General features: G+C 42.5%; 2 protein-coding genes across 2 annotated transcripts; both read right to left on the bottom strand.

Moving 5' to 3' along the window:
* Positions 1 to 574: 574 nt before the first annotated feature.
* Positions 575 to 3,350, bottom strand: LOC110679555 (protein bride of sevenless-like). Its single transcript, XM_021854486.1, has 3 exons — positions 2,276 to 3,350; positions 784 to 2,217; positions 575 to 724 (listed from the first exon to the last, which is right to left on the bottom strand). Exon 2 carries the CDS (start codon positions 1,939 to 1,941, stop codon positions 1,000 to 1,002), a length of 942 nt encoding a protein of 313 aa, XP_021710178.1. The 5' UTR covers positions 1,942 to 2,217; positions 2,276 to 3,350; the 3' UTR covers positions 575 to 724; positions 784 to 999.
* An 8,273-nt stretch (positions 3,351 to 11,623) lies between these two features.
* Positions 11,624 to 11,998, bottom strand: LOC5568655 (histone H2A). Its single transcript, XM_001652439.1, has one exon. It carries the CDS (start codon positions 11,996 to 11,998, stop codon positions 11,624 to 11,626), a length of 375 nt encoding a protein of 124 aa, XP_001652489.1.
* Between the last annotated feature and the right edge of the window lie 6,181 nt (positions 11,999 to 18,179).

The following is an 18,179-nucleotide window of genomic DNA, read 5'->3' as shown; positions in this document are numbered from 1 at the left end:
TAAGTTTTTTGCGTTAAAATATGTTTATTTCTATGAAAATAATGTAAAATTCCAATATCATGTGCGGTGCAATATTGACAAACATCCATAAACTTCTAGTTCTAAACAATGATTTGAACATGGTATAAACCTGAAAGTTTGTGAGGATGCTTGAGATATATCCCCAAACCAGATTTTATAACCAAAACTCGTACCAATTTGGTCATTTGGTGGAAATAATTGAATTTCTGTTTGATATTGAGAAATTTCCTAGGAAATTGCATACATTTAGGCGTTTTTCGCGTAATTCTTGAAATTTAACTATTCATTATTTCTATAATTATTGTATTGTTAAGAATTTAGCAAGCATATTCGGATTCAGGGACCTCAAATTTATCATATAGAGTTGGTTTGAAATCTAACAATAATCGCATTGACAAGTGATCAATTTCACCCCGAAACGAGATTCCTCGATTTTTTATTTTAGAGATTTTTCTTAGCACTAAAATGACATTTGTTGGAAAATTTCGGTATATGAGTCAATGAGACTCACCTTCGTACTTGTTTTCCTGCATTCAATTATTTGGCATTGTCAACATTATAGAAAACGGACAAGAAAAACCGTGGAAAATGATCAATTTCACCCGAAATTACGGTACGGTTCATCGATCTCGTGCTCCATAAATGTCTCCGCAGTTGCGGATCTCTGTTGGCGCATTGCCGAATTTACACACTCGTAAACACTCTGCAATGAGAGACAAAGGCTAAGTAAAGGTTGTCGGAAATTCTACAAATTCAGCCGACCTGTTCGGAAATGTATTGGTTGGCTTGAGCAAAGGCTAGTGATGTGAGCGATGGAAGCGCTTGAACAAGATCGGAACGAGCGATGCTTCGAACCATTAGGAAACATCTTGGAATCATAACTCCCACCAGAACGGCAAGAGCAGTTGCTACCAACCCTAAGGAAACAGCAGCTTCACGCCATTCATAGCCAAATACACAGGGTGGTATCCGTGTTGTTCATATCACTAAGCAAAGAATAGATCCTGTAACTAATAGCATTCCTTCCCGGTAGTTTCTTTGAGATCTAAAAATATACGGCGACAAGACGAACAACGCTGCCAGGAGTATTCCATCGTAGGCAATGGTTGCCCAGAACCAGTTTCCGTAGTAAATTTCGTTACAAGAAATGTTGTGTGAGCTTGCGTGCAAGACGATAACCAGTTGCGTAGAGAGTCCCAACTGGACCAAGGTACTGAAAATGCAAATCACGCTCTGCAGATAGCCGTTCACGTGCGATAAGAATCCTCCTTCGCTACCGATTGACGCTAGCATTATCGCACGACACAACAGCAACGAAAATTTTGTACTATAGCATACTGATAAGAGAAAGAACTTGACAGTACATAAAGTATTCCACGTGTAGATAGTGTCAGCTTTGTGTAGAAGATCAGGCATATAACCTGTGTATTCGGGACTAAACGGGAGAAATGAGGCAAACTGGAATATCAAGCTTATCAGTAGCAGTATACTGCTCAGTGGATTTCCTTCTAGTACATCATCCATGCAGACGCGAACGATCAAGAAAATTAGAATGGCTAGACAAAAAAGAATTCCAAGAGAGGCAATGGTAAGTCCCGCTGCCACTAAAGCTTCTTGTTTGACCTGCCAATACATTTCGTAGTAATCATTTCCATGGTAGATCGGGCGACGATGTTCAATATAGTCTGGATGGCGAATTTCGAACTCCTTGCTACAGAAGAATATGTTTCCCAGTTTCAGGGATTCAGAGGATTGATGCTTGTACTCATTCAGATGATAAAGTGTTGTAACATTAGTTACCATGTTGGAGCTTGCTATCGGCTTCAAATCCAATATTTCTTCGCTACTATTTGCCTTTGAACTAAACTTTTGGCGCATTTCGAACGTCATTGACTGCGTAAAGTTTTCTAAATTGAGCATCGAAATGATTTTCTGCGATGGGACCTTTGCATAGTACTGCCAATTATCCAAAGTGGCATTCAGATGTGAACATAGTGATTGGTCGATTTCCGAACAATTTTCTTTTGTGTGTAGGTTCAACAGCTCCACTAACTCCAAAAATACCGAACCCGATGAAAGGACATCACTGGCTAAAATGTTTGATCCGTAGCGATCTCTATCTTCCGTCCATGGCAAGTTGATTTCATTTTCATTACATAATCATTTCAGTGATTATGTAAGATTCGTTAGGAAGATCTGAAAATAGCAATAGCGTGAACAACGTAAAACTCGCACATATCTCTTCATAACAAACCTAATACAATAAGCATATCACGACCAGACAACACAACGATCAACGTTCCATTCGTTGCAAAGCTCACGGATCGAGTAAGCCCCAGGATGATGAAAATGGTGTGGTCGCTGGGGAAGTTTTCCAAGAAAAGATGCTCATGCCGGCAGATGGCGGTGAACTTGTCGGAGGTTTCGGCCGATTCCGATCGCACTGCAATTGACGAGTTCGGATTGGACCACGGTAGTTCGTAGAGAAGATGGGCAGCCTTGGAGTACAGTAGATCGTTGGATGACTGAAACGGGTAGATGTTGTAGTCCAGCGAATTGACGATCGACTGCACCGTTGGCCATATGGACGGATCTATGAAGATGCCTGGGAATGAGAAAAAGTGATTAAGGTATGGCTCTAAGGTCATTTAACAGTGTAATGCGCAAAGAACATCGCACAAAAGAATCAGACTATTTGACTTATATTGACTTCGGACTCATGTCAGCGTTGACACTATGTTTAACCGTGGATGATATACTGCGTAACATACAAAATTGACAATGCATCAAAGTAATTTGAACTAACGGCCTTGTAAACCTTTTGTATATGATACATTTGGTGCGGAAAGTAGACATGACTCCAAAAACCGTTGAGCCTCCTTATTTCACAAATACCGTAAATAGATAAACTCATTTAACCACTTCAGTGCACCAGTTCCCGCTTATGTTCCAGTAGCCCACTCACACTGGAAAATGATAAGTTTACACAACGTAAATTTGAAAACTTTAGCCGTTATACAATTCAAATCGACAAATAGAATCATACTGTGGACGGTATTACGCTCGCCATGCTATAAAATCTTTGACAGAAGCTGACTATCACCACTGAACTGAAACGCGAAAATAAATCCCTAGTAACCCATCCCTCACTGAAAAAAATTTCGTTGCTGTTCTGTCACTCAAACTAAAATCTAATTCCGATTTGCATAGAAAATGCTTTAATCGCTTAATAATCATTCTCTTTTGTTTTTTTTTTTTTTTTTTTGTAGGTTTCATTTAGATTGTGGCGGTGCATTAACCGAACTGCATTCGCGTGAATTCGAAGAGTCCGAACTCCGAACGGAGTTATAACGGCCGTCTTCGAAATATCTAAATCTTCAATCAGAATCTGATGGTACTCCCTCTCCAGATCAAGTGTGATTGCAAAAACAACATCTTGAGAAGGTCGTCCATGACATTCAATCCAGCGGCGAGCTCCATCATTTTCACGAGGAGGTGCATTGGCTGCATGTCTCCCAAATCGCAGGCACTCAACAGACGTTTCAGTCTTCTCTCTGCAGACAGTTGAAACAGTTGGGTTAGATATGAACAAAAAAACAAGGATAAAGAGAGAAGGAACGTTAGTGATTGTTACATGCGTTATTGCAGTATTGGCCTACATTGAAGTCATACATAATTCGTCCTTTGGATTCCCACTATAACAATTCCTGAAACTATTGACCATTGCACGAATCTTTAGATTCTAATGCAATTGTTCATTTGCCAGATACATTTTACACACTCACCTATACAGTAGGCGTATGCTTTGAAAAGTTATGACGTTTCAAAATTTTTCAAACTGGGCATGTTGCACCTCGCGTACCTGCAGGAATAAACTAGAACCTTTTGTGTGACCCTTAACCTCCTGCGCATCAACTTCTACCCCTACCTTCTCCCGGTACTGGCCGGGGTTACGAACAACCTTAGAGAATATCGGCTTACCATCCCATTGTGACTTTGGGGGAATGCTGACAGGGAAGGGAGGGAGTTAGCATCTGCATATCTTGAGTGTCTGTACTCCATGTCAGAGATAGCTGATAGTCGTCCGAGTGCCAGGAATCAGTTTCGTTTCCCGTTAGCAGATTCAGTTCGTAGATTATGAGCGGCTCGGCATTCCTACTAGTGGAAGAATTTTCAGTTACTTCAGTCTTCATCGTTCATCTCCCAAATACTCCGTTGAAGAACGAACTGAACTGTAGGATGACCACGGTCTTCTGGAAGGGTATTTTGTGTGCTACTCACTGGACATTTCTTCCGGCGGTGTATCTGGCAATTGGTTTGCATTCAGAAATTTGATAACGATGACTAAAACCATAGGAGTTGTTAGAGTCAGAAATAAATTTGATTACTCAAACATACGAATTGCAAACGAAGCACTCACCAGGCATAATTTGCTAACAAATCACTTTATTTTTCAAAGAAATCCTAATTTATCACTTTGGCTTTTGCAAAACTTATGACTAATTAGTGGAATATACAAATCGTTCGCGCAAAGATAAATCAAAACAAAGACGAAAAACGTTGGTATCGAAGCAGTTGTCAAACTTTAATGCACGTGTATGTGTGAGGCGTGTGAGGTGTGAAAATGTTCACTGTGCAAAAATTGTTTGCACAGTAGTCTAATAAGGTGCAAAATGCTCAATAATGATTAACAACAAAAAACAAATCCGAAAGAGCGAAAACCTTGATGTTTCAATGTAGGACAATCCAGCTTTATTGCATGTGAGAAGTTCTTGACGATATTCTCACAACGGCTATTCAGAACAGTTCGACTGATGTAGGTAAAAGATCATTACGATAGAATTAACGCGACGGCATGATAGTAAGCTCAGAACGACGACTGCGTTTGCAACTGTTAATTTAGATAGTTAAGCTAGGGGTTGGTTATTGTATATAACTTTTTTGATAAGCAGAAGTAAAGCACGAACGCGAAGTAATGACCTTCCATCCCATCTTCAAGTGCTCCCCACAAGCACAACACTTCATTCAGGCACTTTAGAACGTCCATGTTGTAACTTGTTCACACAAGAAATCTGCCTCGATCGAGTTGGTAGAACGCGCCCATACCCCTTTCTGAACCAAAGGACAGGGCCAATAACGAATAAAATTATTTCCGCAAATTCAAACAAAATTTTCGTTTGATTGACAGACAAAAAAATAGCAATGAAATTTGACGGTTTGTCAAGGCATGCTGAGGATATATTTCTAAGTTTCAGCTCAGTGCAGATAGTCAGCATCTGTCAAATATTTTATAGCATATTGTTTTTATGGCGAGCGTAAAAATCTGGATTTACTCAAATTACCTTACTTTTTGAACTCGTGAGCGGACTACTGGACCATGAGCGATACTTTTTTTTTTTTTTTTTTTTTTAATTTCTTTATTAGTATCATTTCAAACATTACATTCATTTCTTATATCTAGGTGTTCTGTGTTATTAGACAACACTATCATCCTAATTTGGTAAAACAAATTTAAGATTTAATTAACATTTTGTTAACAACATATAACATTTCATTTGCCGTAGCAGTTCAGTTTTTTTTTACAGGTGAGTTGATTTCACCTGCTTATAAGAGAAAATTTTTTTTTTTTTTAATATACTTAACCTAACTTAACCTAAACATATAACGCATTAATCGTGGCAATAGAAGATTGTAACGATTTTTGCCTGAAATTATCAATGATTGTATTTGACATTTGTTCCAATGTTTCAACATTGGATATTCTATGTAACTCATTGGTACTATACCAGGGAGGAAGCCTCAGAATCATTTTCAAAATTTTATTTTGAATTCTCTGCAGAGCTTTCTTCCTGGTATTACAACAGCTAGTCCATATTGGTACAGCATACAACATGGCTGGCCTGAAAATTTGTTTGAATATCAAAAGCTTGTTCTTAAGACAAAGTTTTGATTTTCTATTAATAAGGGGATAGAGACATTTTACATATTTATTACATTTGGCTTGAATGCCCTCAATGTGATTTTTGAAAGTTAAATTCTTATCTAGCATGAGCCCTAGATACTTAACTTCATCTGACCAATTTATTGGAACCCCTCTCATCGTGACAACATGTCTACTTGAAGGTTTCAAATAAAGAGCTTTTGGTTTATGTGGGAATTTTATTAGTTGAGTTTTGGAAGCATTAGGAGAAATCTTCCATTTTTGCAAGTATGAAGAAAAAATATCCAAACTTTTTTGCAATCGACTACAGATGACACGCAGGCTTCGTCCTTTGGCGGAGAGGCCTGTGTCATCCGCAAACAAAGATTTTTGACATCCCTGAGGTAACTCAGGTAAGTCAGATGTGAAAATATTGTATAATATTGGTCCCAAAATGCTGCCTTGAGGAACACCAGCTCTTACAGGAAGTCTTTCAGATCTAGAGTTCTGATAATTAACCTGAAGTGTACGATTTGACAGATAACTTTGAATTATTCTAACAATGTATGTTGGAAAATTAAAGTTTTTTAATTTTACAATCAAACCTTCATGCCAAACACTGTCGAATGCTTTTTCTATGTCTAGAAGAGCAAGACCAGTAGAATAGCCTTCAGATTTGTTGGAACGGATCAAATTTGTTACACGTAAAAGTTGATGAGTGGTCGAATGTCCATGGCGGAATCCGAACTGTTCATTGGCAAAAATTGAATTTTCGTTGATGTGGGCCATCATTCTGTTCAAAATAACCTTTTCAAAAAGTTTACTGATGGAGGAAAGCAAACTGATTGGACGATAGCTAGAAGCTTCTGCAGGATTTTTGTCTGGTTTTAAAATTGGAACAACCTTAGCATTTTTCCATTTGTCAGGAAAATATGCTAATTGAAAACATTTGTTAAATATATCAACTAAAAATGATAAGCTACTTTCTGGAAGTTTCTTGATGAGGATGTAGAAAATTCCATCATCGCCAGGAGCTTTCATGTTTTTGAATTTTTTAATAATAGTTCTCACTTCTTCCAAATCAGTCTCCCAGGCATTTTCGAAAACGTTTTCTTGATTGAAAATATTTTCGAACTCCTGAGTAACTTGATTTTCAATTGGACTAGTAAGTCCTAAATTAAAATTGTGCGCACTTTCAAACTGCATAGCAAGTTTTTGAGCTTTTTCGCAATTAGTTAGTAATAATTTGTTTTCCTCTTTCAATGCCGGTATTGGCTTCTGAGGTTTTTTCAAGATTTTAGATAATTTCCAAAAGGGCTTAGAGCCAGGGTCCAATTGAGAAATTTTATTTTCAAAATTTTTGTTTCTTAATTGAGCAAAACGTTTCTTGATTTCTTTCTGCAAATCCTGCCATATAATTTTCATAGCAGGATCGCGAGTGCGATGAGCGGATACTCATCCTAACGATCGTACTGTGGCCGATGCCGGTTGCGTCGGCCTTCTCTCGATCTGCCAACATCACGCTGATGTCTTTCGTTTCACTCAATGATCGAAAAAATTTCTTGTGCCCTATTACCATCCCATAATATTAAGCGTACTGGCTTAACCATAATAAATTATAGCACGTAATGCAAATTTGAATTTCAAATATGAGTTGGATCGCAGTAAGCATGGTTTGCTGCGGTATCCATAGCAACTAGAATTTTCACTCCATTTGAGTGAGTAATGAGCACGAAATAAAACTAGACGCTTTTTGTAAAAACGTGTTCGCTTTCAATTGTAACAAATTTTGGCGACGAGTTTTAGTGAAAATTGAAAATCGAAGCAAATTGCAAAGCCGAAACTTCGACAATGGCGCAAGCATCAGGAGAACCGGCCGCAACACGTGCTGAGCAACCGATCGGAGACATCCAAACGGCGATTTTCCAGATCACCCAGCTTCTGCAGCGGATTGCAGCTCAAAATCAGCCGAATCCGGAGCAGACCCTGGAAGCGCTTTCCTCAAACATCAGCGAGTTCGTTTTCGACCCAGAGAACGGCATCACGTTTGAGAAGTGGTTCGCTCGGTACACGGATCTTTTCGAGAGCGACGCACGCCATTTGGACGACGCAGCCAAAGTTCGGCTGTTGCTGCGAAAACTAGATACTACATCTCACAGTCGGTATCTAAATTACATCCTCCCACGATTGCCGAGGGAGATCACGTTCAACGACACGGTGGAAACGCTGAAAAAGATTTTCGGCGAACAAACCTCACTTTTCCGTCGTCGGTTCCAGTGCCTCCAACTGACGAAAAGTGAAGGCGATGACGTCATCACGTATGGCGGAAGGGTCAACCGAGCGTGTGAAGACTTCGATTTTGTGAACCTGACAATCGACCAATTCAAATGTCTGGTGTTCGTCACCGGACTGAAGGCAACCAAGCATGCGGATATTCGGACGAGATTGCTCACCCGGATGGAGAACGAGAGACCTGTGCCAGTGACTCTTCAAACTCTCATCGACGAGTTCCAGCAGCTCGTTAATCTGAAGGCGGACAACAATTTGATTGAGCATCCAACCAGCTCCAAAGCAACAGTGCACGCCATCAGTGAGAAGAAGAGGCCAATAGACGTTTCCAAATCTACGTTCAAGCCGGAAGTCAAATCCCCGAAGACGCCATGCTGGCAATGCGGGCAAATGCACTTCGTCAAAGATTGCACATACAGCAGCCATCTGTGCAAATCATGGAACCGTGTAGGACACAAGGAGGGATACTGCGGTTGTTTCACCAAGCCATCAAGCGCGCCTACTGGTGATCATCCAAGCCAGAGGAAAGGTAAGAAGCAACACAAAAAGACCAAGTACCAAGCCAACGTCGTTCACACGGTGAATCACACCGGTACACTCAACCGGTACGTCTCAACAATGCTGAACGGTCGTCAAGCCACGCTGCAGCTTGATAGCGGATCACCAATCACCATAATCAGTGAAGAAACGTGGAGAAAGATTGGATCACCTGCACTCAAGCCATCGACCTGTGAAGCACTCTCCGCATCCAGAGACCCTCTTCCACTGCTGGGGGAATTCACCTGCCTTGTTGGAGTTAACAACATCATCAAGCCTGGCCTGTGTCAAGTCACGTCAGTCAAGGGACTCAACTTATTCGGCTCGGAATGGATGGACCTCTTCGACATGTGGACGAAACCATTGTCATCGTTCGTCAATCAGGTGAATCCTTCCAATTCAAATTCCTTTTCTGAAAAGCACTTCCTCATGCGGTTCCCCGAAGTTTTTCAGGATACTCTTGGACACTGCCATAAAGCCCAAGTCAGCCTCCACCTGAAACCAGATGCCAAGCCCGTCTTCCGACCCAAACGCCCTGTACCGCCTTTCCATTGGTAGACGCAGAGCTCGATCGTCTGCAGCAGTTGGGTATCATCTCACCCGTAGAGTACTCCGACTGGGCAGCACCAATCGTTGCGGTTCGGAAGCCTGGTGGTAAAATTCGAATTTGTGCCGACTATTCGACCGGGTTGAATGCCATGCTGGAAGCGCACAACTATCCTCTTCCAACGCCGGAAGACATATTCTCCAAGTTGGCCGGTAGCAAGGTGTTCAGTATCATCGACCTATCGGATGCCTACCTACAGGTAGAAGTCGATGGCGGATCAAAACGACTGCTCACCATCAACACACACCGGGGCCTATTCAACTTCAACAGGCTGGCTCCTGGTGTCAAGTCAGCACCCGGCGCGTTTCAGCAACTGATGCATACCATGATTGCTGGAATTCCTGGCGTCGAAGTATTCCTGGATGACTTCATAGTATTCAGCGAAACCGAAGAGCAACACTATCAAACGCTCTGCATCCTTTTCGACCGGTTGCAGGAATACGGGTTCCACCTGAAACTAGAAAAATGCCATTTCTACCAGCAGGAAATCAAGTACCTGGGACACATAGTAGACGAACATGGACTGCGTCCAGATCCGGAGAAAACAGCTGCCATTTCTTCGATGCCACGTCCAACTGATGTCTCCACACTGCGGTCATTTCTGGGTGCAGTAAATTTTTACGGAAAATTCATCCGTGAAATGCATCAGCTTCGAAGGCCGCTGGATGAATTGCTGAAGAAAGATGCAAAGTTCGTCTGGACTGCCGAATGCCAACAAGCTTTCACCGACATCAAGCACGTTCTTCAGTCGGATCTACTCCTCACCCACTACGACCCCTCGCTCGATATCATCGTGGCCGGTGATGCATCCAAAACTGGCATAGGAGCGGTCATCATGCATCGCTTTCCCGACGGTCGAATCAAGGCAATTGCGCATGCCTCCAAAACACTGTCGTCGGCCGAACAAAACTACGGGCAAATCGAAAAAGAAGCGCTCGCTCTGGTCTTTGCTGTCACCAAGTTTCACCGCATGCTGTTGGGACGAAGGTTCAAGTTGCAGACTGACCATCAGCCACTCGTGAAAGTCTTCGGGTCGAAGAAAGGAATTCCCATTCACACGGCCAACCGGCTGAAGCGATGGGCACTCACTCTGCTCGGATACGATTTCAAAATCGAGTTCATGTCCACAAATAATTTTGGCTACGCCGATGTACTATCGCGGCTCATCAGCAATCAGGAGCGTCCAGAGGAAGAATTCGTCGTGGCACAAGTCAATGTCGACGTCGATCTGAAATACGTTTTGGATAACACCTTCGAGCAACTACCAGTCACGTTCCAAATGGTGAAGCAAGCTACATCGGATGACCCAACAATGCAGGAACTCATCCGGTTTATCAAAACTGGCTGGCCAACCAACAGCAAGTCAATTCGAGACTCGGCGCTACAATCATTCTTCCACCGGTGCGAATCATTGTCGCTACTTCAAGGGTGCGTGATGATGATGGAACGACTGGTGATACCGGAGTGTTTCCGGAATAAGCTTCTGAAGCAGCTACATCGAGGTCATCCTGGTATCGAGCGAGTAAAAGCCATCGCTCGGAGCACCATCTATTGGCCGAACATCGACGACGACATCGGTGAGTACGTTCGACGATGCTCCAGTTGTGCAAATGCACAAAAATCACCACCGCAAGCAGAGCCACATCCGTGGCAGAGCGCAGAAGGACCATGGGAACGCATCCATGTCGACTATGCCGGACCGATCAACGGATTCAGCTATCTGGTAATCGTCGACTCGTTCTCAAAGTGGCCGGAAATTTTCCGGACAAAATCGACCACAGCATCCGCTACGATTGGTTTCCTCCAAGAGAGCTTCGCCAGGTTCGGCGTACCAAAGGTGATTGTGTCCGATAACGGAACACAGTTCACTGGATACGATTTTCGTACATTCTGCGAGAATCTGGGCTTCATACATTTCCGCACCGCACCGTTCCATCCCCAGTCGAATGGACAAGCGGAAAGGTTCGTCGACACGCTTAAGAGATCGCTTCGCAAAATCCAGGAGGGAGAAGGATTACCAGCATCTGCAGCTCTTCAAACTTTTCTGCAGGTGTATCGATCAACTCCATCCAATCTGCTCGACGGTAAATCCCCTTCCGAAAATGACACCTAGACGTACCTATACAATAGTTTACTTTACACCAAATACATAATTTCGAACAACTCTCTAGCGGTAGAACGAATATTGTCGTCGTGAAAAGGACGGTTTTGGTTTGATGCGCACGGTCTTCAGTCGAGCGGGAAGTAATTTAGGCCTTCTTTTCGGTTTTCTTGGGCAACAGAACAGCCTGAATGTTTGGCAACACACCACCCTGTGCAATGGTAACGCCAGACAGCAGTTTGTTCAATTCCTCATCGTTACGGATGGCCAACTGCAGATGACGGGGAATGATTCTGGTCTTCTTGTTATCACGAGCAGCGTTTCCCGCTAATTCCAGAACTTCAGCAGCCAGATATTCCATGACGGCAGCCAAGTAGACTGGAGCGCCAGCACCAACTCGCTCGGCGTAGTTGCCCTTCCTGAGCAGACGGTGGATACGACCGACCGGGAACTGCAATCCTGCACGGTTGGAACGGGACTTTGCCTTTCCCTTAACTTTGCCTCCTTTGCCGCGGCCAGACATTATGAGATAGTAGGTTTGAGTTTAACTAACAGAGAAACGTTTACAAAGCGTACGTAAACTGTACTGATGGGGAATCGCCAGAACGAGGGTTATTTTATACATGCGCAGCACTGCGATGTACCAATACCAGGGAGGTAGAAGTGGAAACATCGAAACAGCAAACAAATCGAAGGGGCGTAGCGGTGCTCTCTATTCTACGAGTATAAAAGATAAACCGCTCCGGTCGAACGGCATCAGTTTCTGTTTCCCTTTGGATCGAAAACAACGTCAAACCTATAGCGATGGCACCGAAAACCAGTGGAAAGGCCGCGAAAAAATCCGGCAAGGCCCAGAAGAACATTGTCAAGAGCGACAAGAAGAAGAAGAAGCAGCGCAGGAAGGAGAGCTATGCCATCTAGATCTACAAGGTGTTGAAGCAAGTCCATCCCGACACTGGCGTTTCTTCAAAGGCTATGAGCATCATGAACAGCTTCATCAACGACATCTTTGAACGTATTACCGCCGAAGCCTCCCGTCTTGCTCACTACAACAAGCGCTCGACAATCACTTCCCGCGAAATTCAAACCGCCGTCCGTCTTCTGCTTCCAGGAGAATTGGCTAAGCATGCTGTTTCCGAAGGCACCAAGGCCGTCACCAAGTACACCAGCTCCAAGTAAATGACGACCGACATCGAATAATCGCAGCAAACCAAAAGGCCCTTTTCAGGGCCACTATTTCAATCATAGAAAAGAGTTAAATTCGGAAAAAATGACCCTTCGCAGCGACTGTAATACTCAATAGCTAAACCGACTGTTTCGTAATGGCGAACATCATACCACCCCATCGTAGTTTGCTTACATGATTTAATGTCAAATTGATCCCCCAACTACTTTTTACCAACCTTTGGTTGTTTCAAAATATCTACTTGGACCTCTATGCTTTGCAAAAAGTCTGACTGAACTGACAATACTTACCGGATAGTGCAATGACGCCCTAAACTCAACCTGTATGATTTGCTGCCTACTTCGAGGTATCGCACAGAGAGAAAATAATATCATTATGAGTGAAACGGTCTGTTTTCTCGTATCAGACAGCACCAAAGCAATATATCGACCTAGCCTAGTAGCAAAAGTAACATATTCAACAAAGTGAGTGAGCATTAGCCCATTACGTTAGAATCTCAAATCACGCCAAAGTACGTGAACTTAATTACAATCTTTTAAAATATGAACCATGAAGCTCATGCTACGCTCATGGACGGCGCCGTTTGTGCTAGTGGTGAAGGTAGCATTAAATTTTCCCTATTGAGGTGTCCTTGTTCTCCGTACCGGAGCGGGTTCCACCAGGCCTAACGACAGACATTATATATCAGTACTCAGATCTTCAAGGCTGGCGAGCAATCAATCAGTTCTACAAATAATCAACAACTGCAGCAACTTTCGGCTGCATCCCGAAAACGATTCTTAAACCGGAAACGTATAGGTGCCGTATGTACACGTACATTGTTTGGTGCTCACGCGTTTTTCGGTTTCACATTTCGGGGATCGATTACCAAAGCTTCTTTTAATTTCTTGCTTACATGGAATTCACAGTAATGAAACCGACAGAAAGTTTAATTAACCAAACTACAACAAACGCGGCACTCACCTAACGCATTGATTCTTATTCAGGGCTATGCATGTCCTACAGACTCGCACTGGCAGCGATGTTCTTGCGGGGTGTGCTATCTGATATTACAGATTGTATTTTATTGTAGAGAGTTTGCAGTTATAAATTTCAACATAAACCAAAATCTTAACTAAACATTCACTATCCTGTGCAGTGCGGTGGCATCGATGGCTAAGGCAACGCATTTGTTGAAATTGGACAACCAACGGTGGGTATATCTCAAGCGGGTGAGTGTTGCTTTGTTTTTAAACGATTATGAGTTACATGACTATTTTGTTTACAGATTAAAATAAAATTGATTGATTGACATTTTTATCGAGCCCATGTTGTGGGTATGGTTTATGGAAAACCATCAAATTAACATTGTTAAAAGTTTACTTAAACCAAACCCACGAACATCGCCCGTCAGCACTGGGAATGACTTTGTTTGAGACCTGTTATGAGCCATAAGGTAACGGATTTTTCATAATATATTCATAATATAAGTACTGAATGGCAGACGAATGCGTACAACACTGGACCTGCTCAAGCCTTCATCAGCGCCTCCACAAGCACCAGCACCAATCAAGCTTTCTCAATCACGAAAATTCGCAGCAGGAGCAACCGTCTTTGCGAAGGTTCATAAAAATAATTCGAGCTGGAGGTGGCAGTCCGTAGTTGTAATCGAGGCGATTGGGAACGTACATTACAATGTACTTCTGGATGCAGCATCTGGGCGAAAGCGGATAATACGATCGCACATCGACCAACTTCGAGTGAACGATTCAGCAAAACAAGAAAGAGCGGAAATTAAATTACCGTTGTCTGTATTGTTGGGCGATTTTGGAATGACATCAAGTGCAGAGGCACCCAGAGAGCAACCAGTATCGATTGCGGCTGAAGATTCGTCCTTCTTGTCAGCACAAGACCTACCTGATATTCCAGAAGATCAAGATCAGCCTGAACCAATCAATCAGCCAGGACCATCCGGTAGTTCAACGCCGCTACCATCGAGACCAACAAGAACCGTCAAACTTCCACGGCATCTTCAAGACTACGTGCTCTCTTAGGGGGGAGATATTACCATCCCATAATATTAAGCGTACTGGCTTAACCATAATAAATTATAGCACGTAATGCAAATTTGAATTTCAAATATGAGTTGGATCGCAGTAAGCATGGTTTGCTGCGGTATCCATAGCAACTAGAATTTTCACTTAATTTGAGTGAGTAATGAGCACGAAATAAAACTAGACGCTTTTTGTAAAAACGTGTTCGCTTTCAATTGTAACATGCCCAGTAGAGTGGTTCAAAAAATCGTTTTTGCTCCACACCGCTCATTCGATTCTAGATCAAATTCTGAGTGTCCTCCCAAAATTTGAGCTCATTTGGATGAAAACTGAGACTGCACAAGCCCTTTGAAGTTTATATGGGAATTACTATGGGAAAAGCAACCAATTCATTCAATCGGTCATAGTGTTTGCCCATGTGCTCTTGGGGATTAGAGCTTTGTTTATACTGTGAGATACATTTATCAGCTACAACTTTGCCGAAGACCGTTTTTAAATCGAACGCCTCAGTAATTAGTTATTGATTTATATCCAGTCACAAATTCTTCTGCAGTGCTCATTTAACTTCTGAACAGGCAACATTGCTGCACCTGGCGCGAAAGATAGCACACACAAATCATGGCTACTATGTTTTACTGCATATACCCAGTGATGCCTGCAGAACAGCCCAATAATTATAGTCATAGTTTTACAACTCATTCGAAAATCAATAACTAATTACTGGGGCGTCCGATTTAAAAACGGTCTTCGGCAAAGTTGTAACTGATTATTGTATCTCACAGTATCAACATAGTTCTAATCCCCAAGAGCACATGGGCAAACACTATGACCGATTGAACGAATTGCTTGCTTTTCCCATAGTAATTCCCATATAAACTTCAAAAGGCTTGTGCAGTCTCAGTTTTCATCCAAATGAGCTCAAATTTTCGGAGGACATTCAGAATTTGATCTAGAATCGAATGAGCGGTGTGGAGCAAAAACGATTTTTTGAACCACTCTAATGCCCAGTCATATGACGGGACGCTCCGCGGTCGACAAACTACCACGACGGCTCGCCGTAGCCGACCATCCGGGCAACAGGTCCATCATCAACGCTCACTTGATTCGCTTTCGCTTCATCGGGTTTCTTCGCTTGACTCGGTCCATCCTGATTCTTCACGGAACCATCAGCAACTTCTTTCTTCCAAGAGCGACAGTTCCGCTTCAAGTGGCCAGTCATCTTGCAGTAAAAACAAGAACGGGTTTCCTTGTCATCACTCGAACCACTGCGATGCTTACGAATATCCGTACGCAAAGCTTTTACTGCACCTCCGCCGCCAGCAGCAGATCCACTTCGTTCCCTCCGCTTCTCAGACTCCGCGAGGAGTTTTGACTTGACTAAATCTAGAGCCAACCAATCGTTTGGCCGCTGCTCGAGTGCTGTCGCTAGTGGGTCGTAAGAATCAGGGAGCGAACACAGTAGCATCGCTGAACCAAATCAGCGAATTTCTGCAGATGTTGCTCCATGTCGACGTCTTCTCCTAGCTCCAATCGCGTCAGCTTTTTGAGAAGGTACACTTCTGAGCCCTTGTCATGGCAATCCTTTAGAGCTTTCCATGCATCCTTTGCACTGGTGCAGTTTCGAACGATGCTGGTCTGGCTATCCTCGATGTACAAGCAAATTTCGGCTCGGGCTTTCAAATCGGCCTTGGACCATTCCTCCGTCACAGGCTCGGGTTTAGAGTAGGCGATCACACTCCATAGCTCATCTCGATCTTGAACTTCCAGGATTGATAATTCTGGTTGTTCAGTCTCGGAAGCGAGAATCGTGGCTGCTCCGCCATTTTGAGGAAAAAGTTTTTTCGCTACCGGGATCGCACCGACCACGCACTTTTTGAATCGCTCTCCAAATACTTTCCGGCACAACCGAAACCGAATCTTTTTTGGCGCTTTTCACACTGGGCCTATAACCTGTTGGTGAAATACCGGCAGAGACACAAAGAACACCAAGGAAACGGATAAAATCGCGAAAAGTAAACCGCACCGGACAATCACGTTTTAATCAAAGACGAAATAAAGACGTAGGACTTCCATATAAAATGACTATTTTTTTGGGATCATGAAGTACTAGAATAGCACAATACAACACCTACATTTGTATCTGCCTTGCAAAGCTGAAATCTAGTTCATCTCGTTACCTGCGAAATTCAAACCCGCGTTGCCATGATAATAAATAAACAATTGTTGATTCGCCAGTGGTTTCCCTACACCGTTTTCTCGCAGAGAACGACAAGTAAGTTAACGCATTTATAAGCTTCTTTATACATAAGATTATTTTCCGTTTATTTTTAGATTAACCGTTTGGAAAGAATTCTGCCGTAAACACGGCACGGTGTTCAAAGGAAAGCAAGAGCATTACCGAATTTGTTCTCAGCATTTTGATGCATCATGCTTGAAGGATCCGTTTTGTAATTTTCATTGTAATACTGTTTATCTATATATGAGAAATATACCAAAGCAATGTAAGATTGATTATTGTAGTTTCATTAGATTTTTCTAACTGGATAAATCACATTGGATGGTCGAATCCTTTTTCACTTCGGCAGGGAGTTTGAAATCTCGCTTTTTGCACACAACATTAGCGCGGTACTTCTGGTGATGGTCAACCGCGCGACGAACGGAAGGTTGAATTTTCACAGGGAAATGACACCATGGAAACTACCCTTCTGTTATCATGAGCAGTAACATCGCAAAGCTGATATAAAATTAGGTGTTAGGACCAAATGTCAAACTTGGGTACCGGGGACGAAATGTAGTACTAGAAGAGGTACCCGTTGTGAGCCCGAGTGCTATGTCTATATTTGTCTCTGTTTTAATTGTTTTATTTGGAATCAACTTATAAAAACAGAAAAACAAAGGAAAATTCAATATGTCACTCGTAGTGTTTGCAGTCAGGATGACGACCAACTTGTGTAAAGGGTGTATTCCAGAGGGATTGCATCATAGTTTTTTAATATGATATTTGACAGGTCTTATTGTGCCTTCTTATCGGGAGCATAAATTTATACTCCAGTTGCAATTTTCACGCACACTCATATATTTGTTGAATGTTTACCATCCGTATAAGAGAAAATGGGACAAAATGCGCCAAACAATACAAAAACTGCGCATAGCTGGTATGTGAGAATGTGCACTGAAAGTCTTAGGTTTTCTTAACAATTTTTATCCGCGTTAGCAATAGCATTTAGCCATCGATCCCGCGCATCGATATTGGTTGGAAACTTGTGATGCGAAATGTTATCATCGTTATACTTGTTCTTCAGATTATTAAAATCGACACCGCAAGAAGGAAAACAACACTTCATTGCTCTTTTCACGATGATAGAAATGCAACTTACTTTTATTTTAAACCGCGAGCTACGCTTTGGAAATAATAACGAACAATATGCATAGATTTTGTATGCCTAGGTTCGTTTTCCCACATTCGCACCAGCTGCATTGCTTAT

The sequence above is a fragment of the Aedes aegypti genome, chromosome 3 (assembly GCF_002204515.2).
Source record: "Aedes aegypti strain LVP_AGWG chromosome 3, AaegL5.0 Primary Assembly, whole genome shotgun sequence".
NCBI classification, from domain to species: domain Eukaryota; kingdom Metazoa; phylum Arthropoda; class Insecta; order Diptera; family Culicidae; genus Aedes; species Aedes aegypti.
Note: the sequence above shows the minus strand (reverse complement) of the source record. Positions and strands in the feature narration are given on the sequence as shown.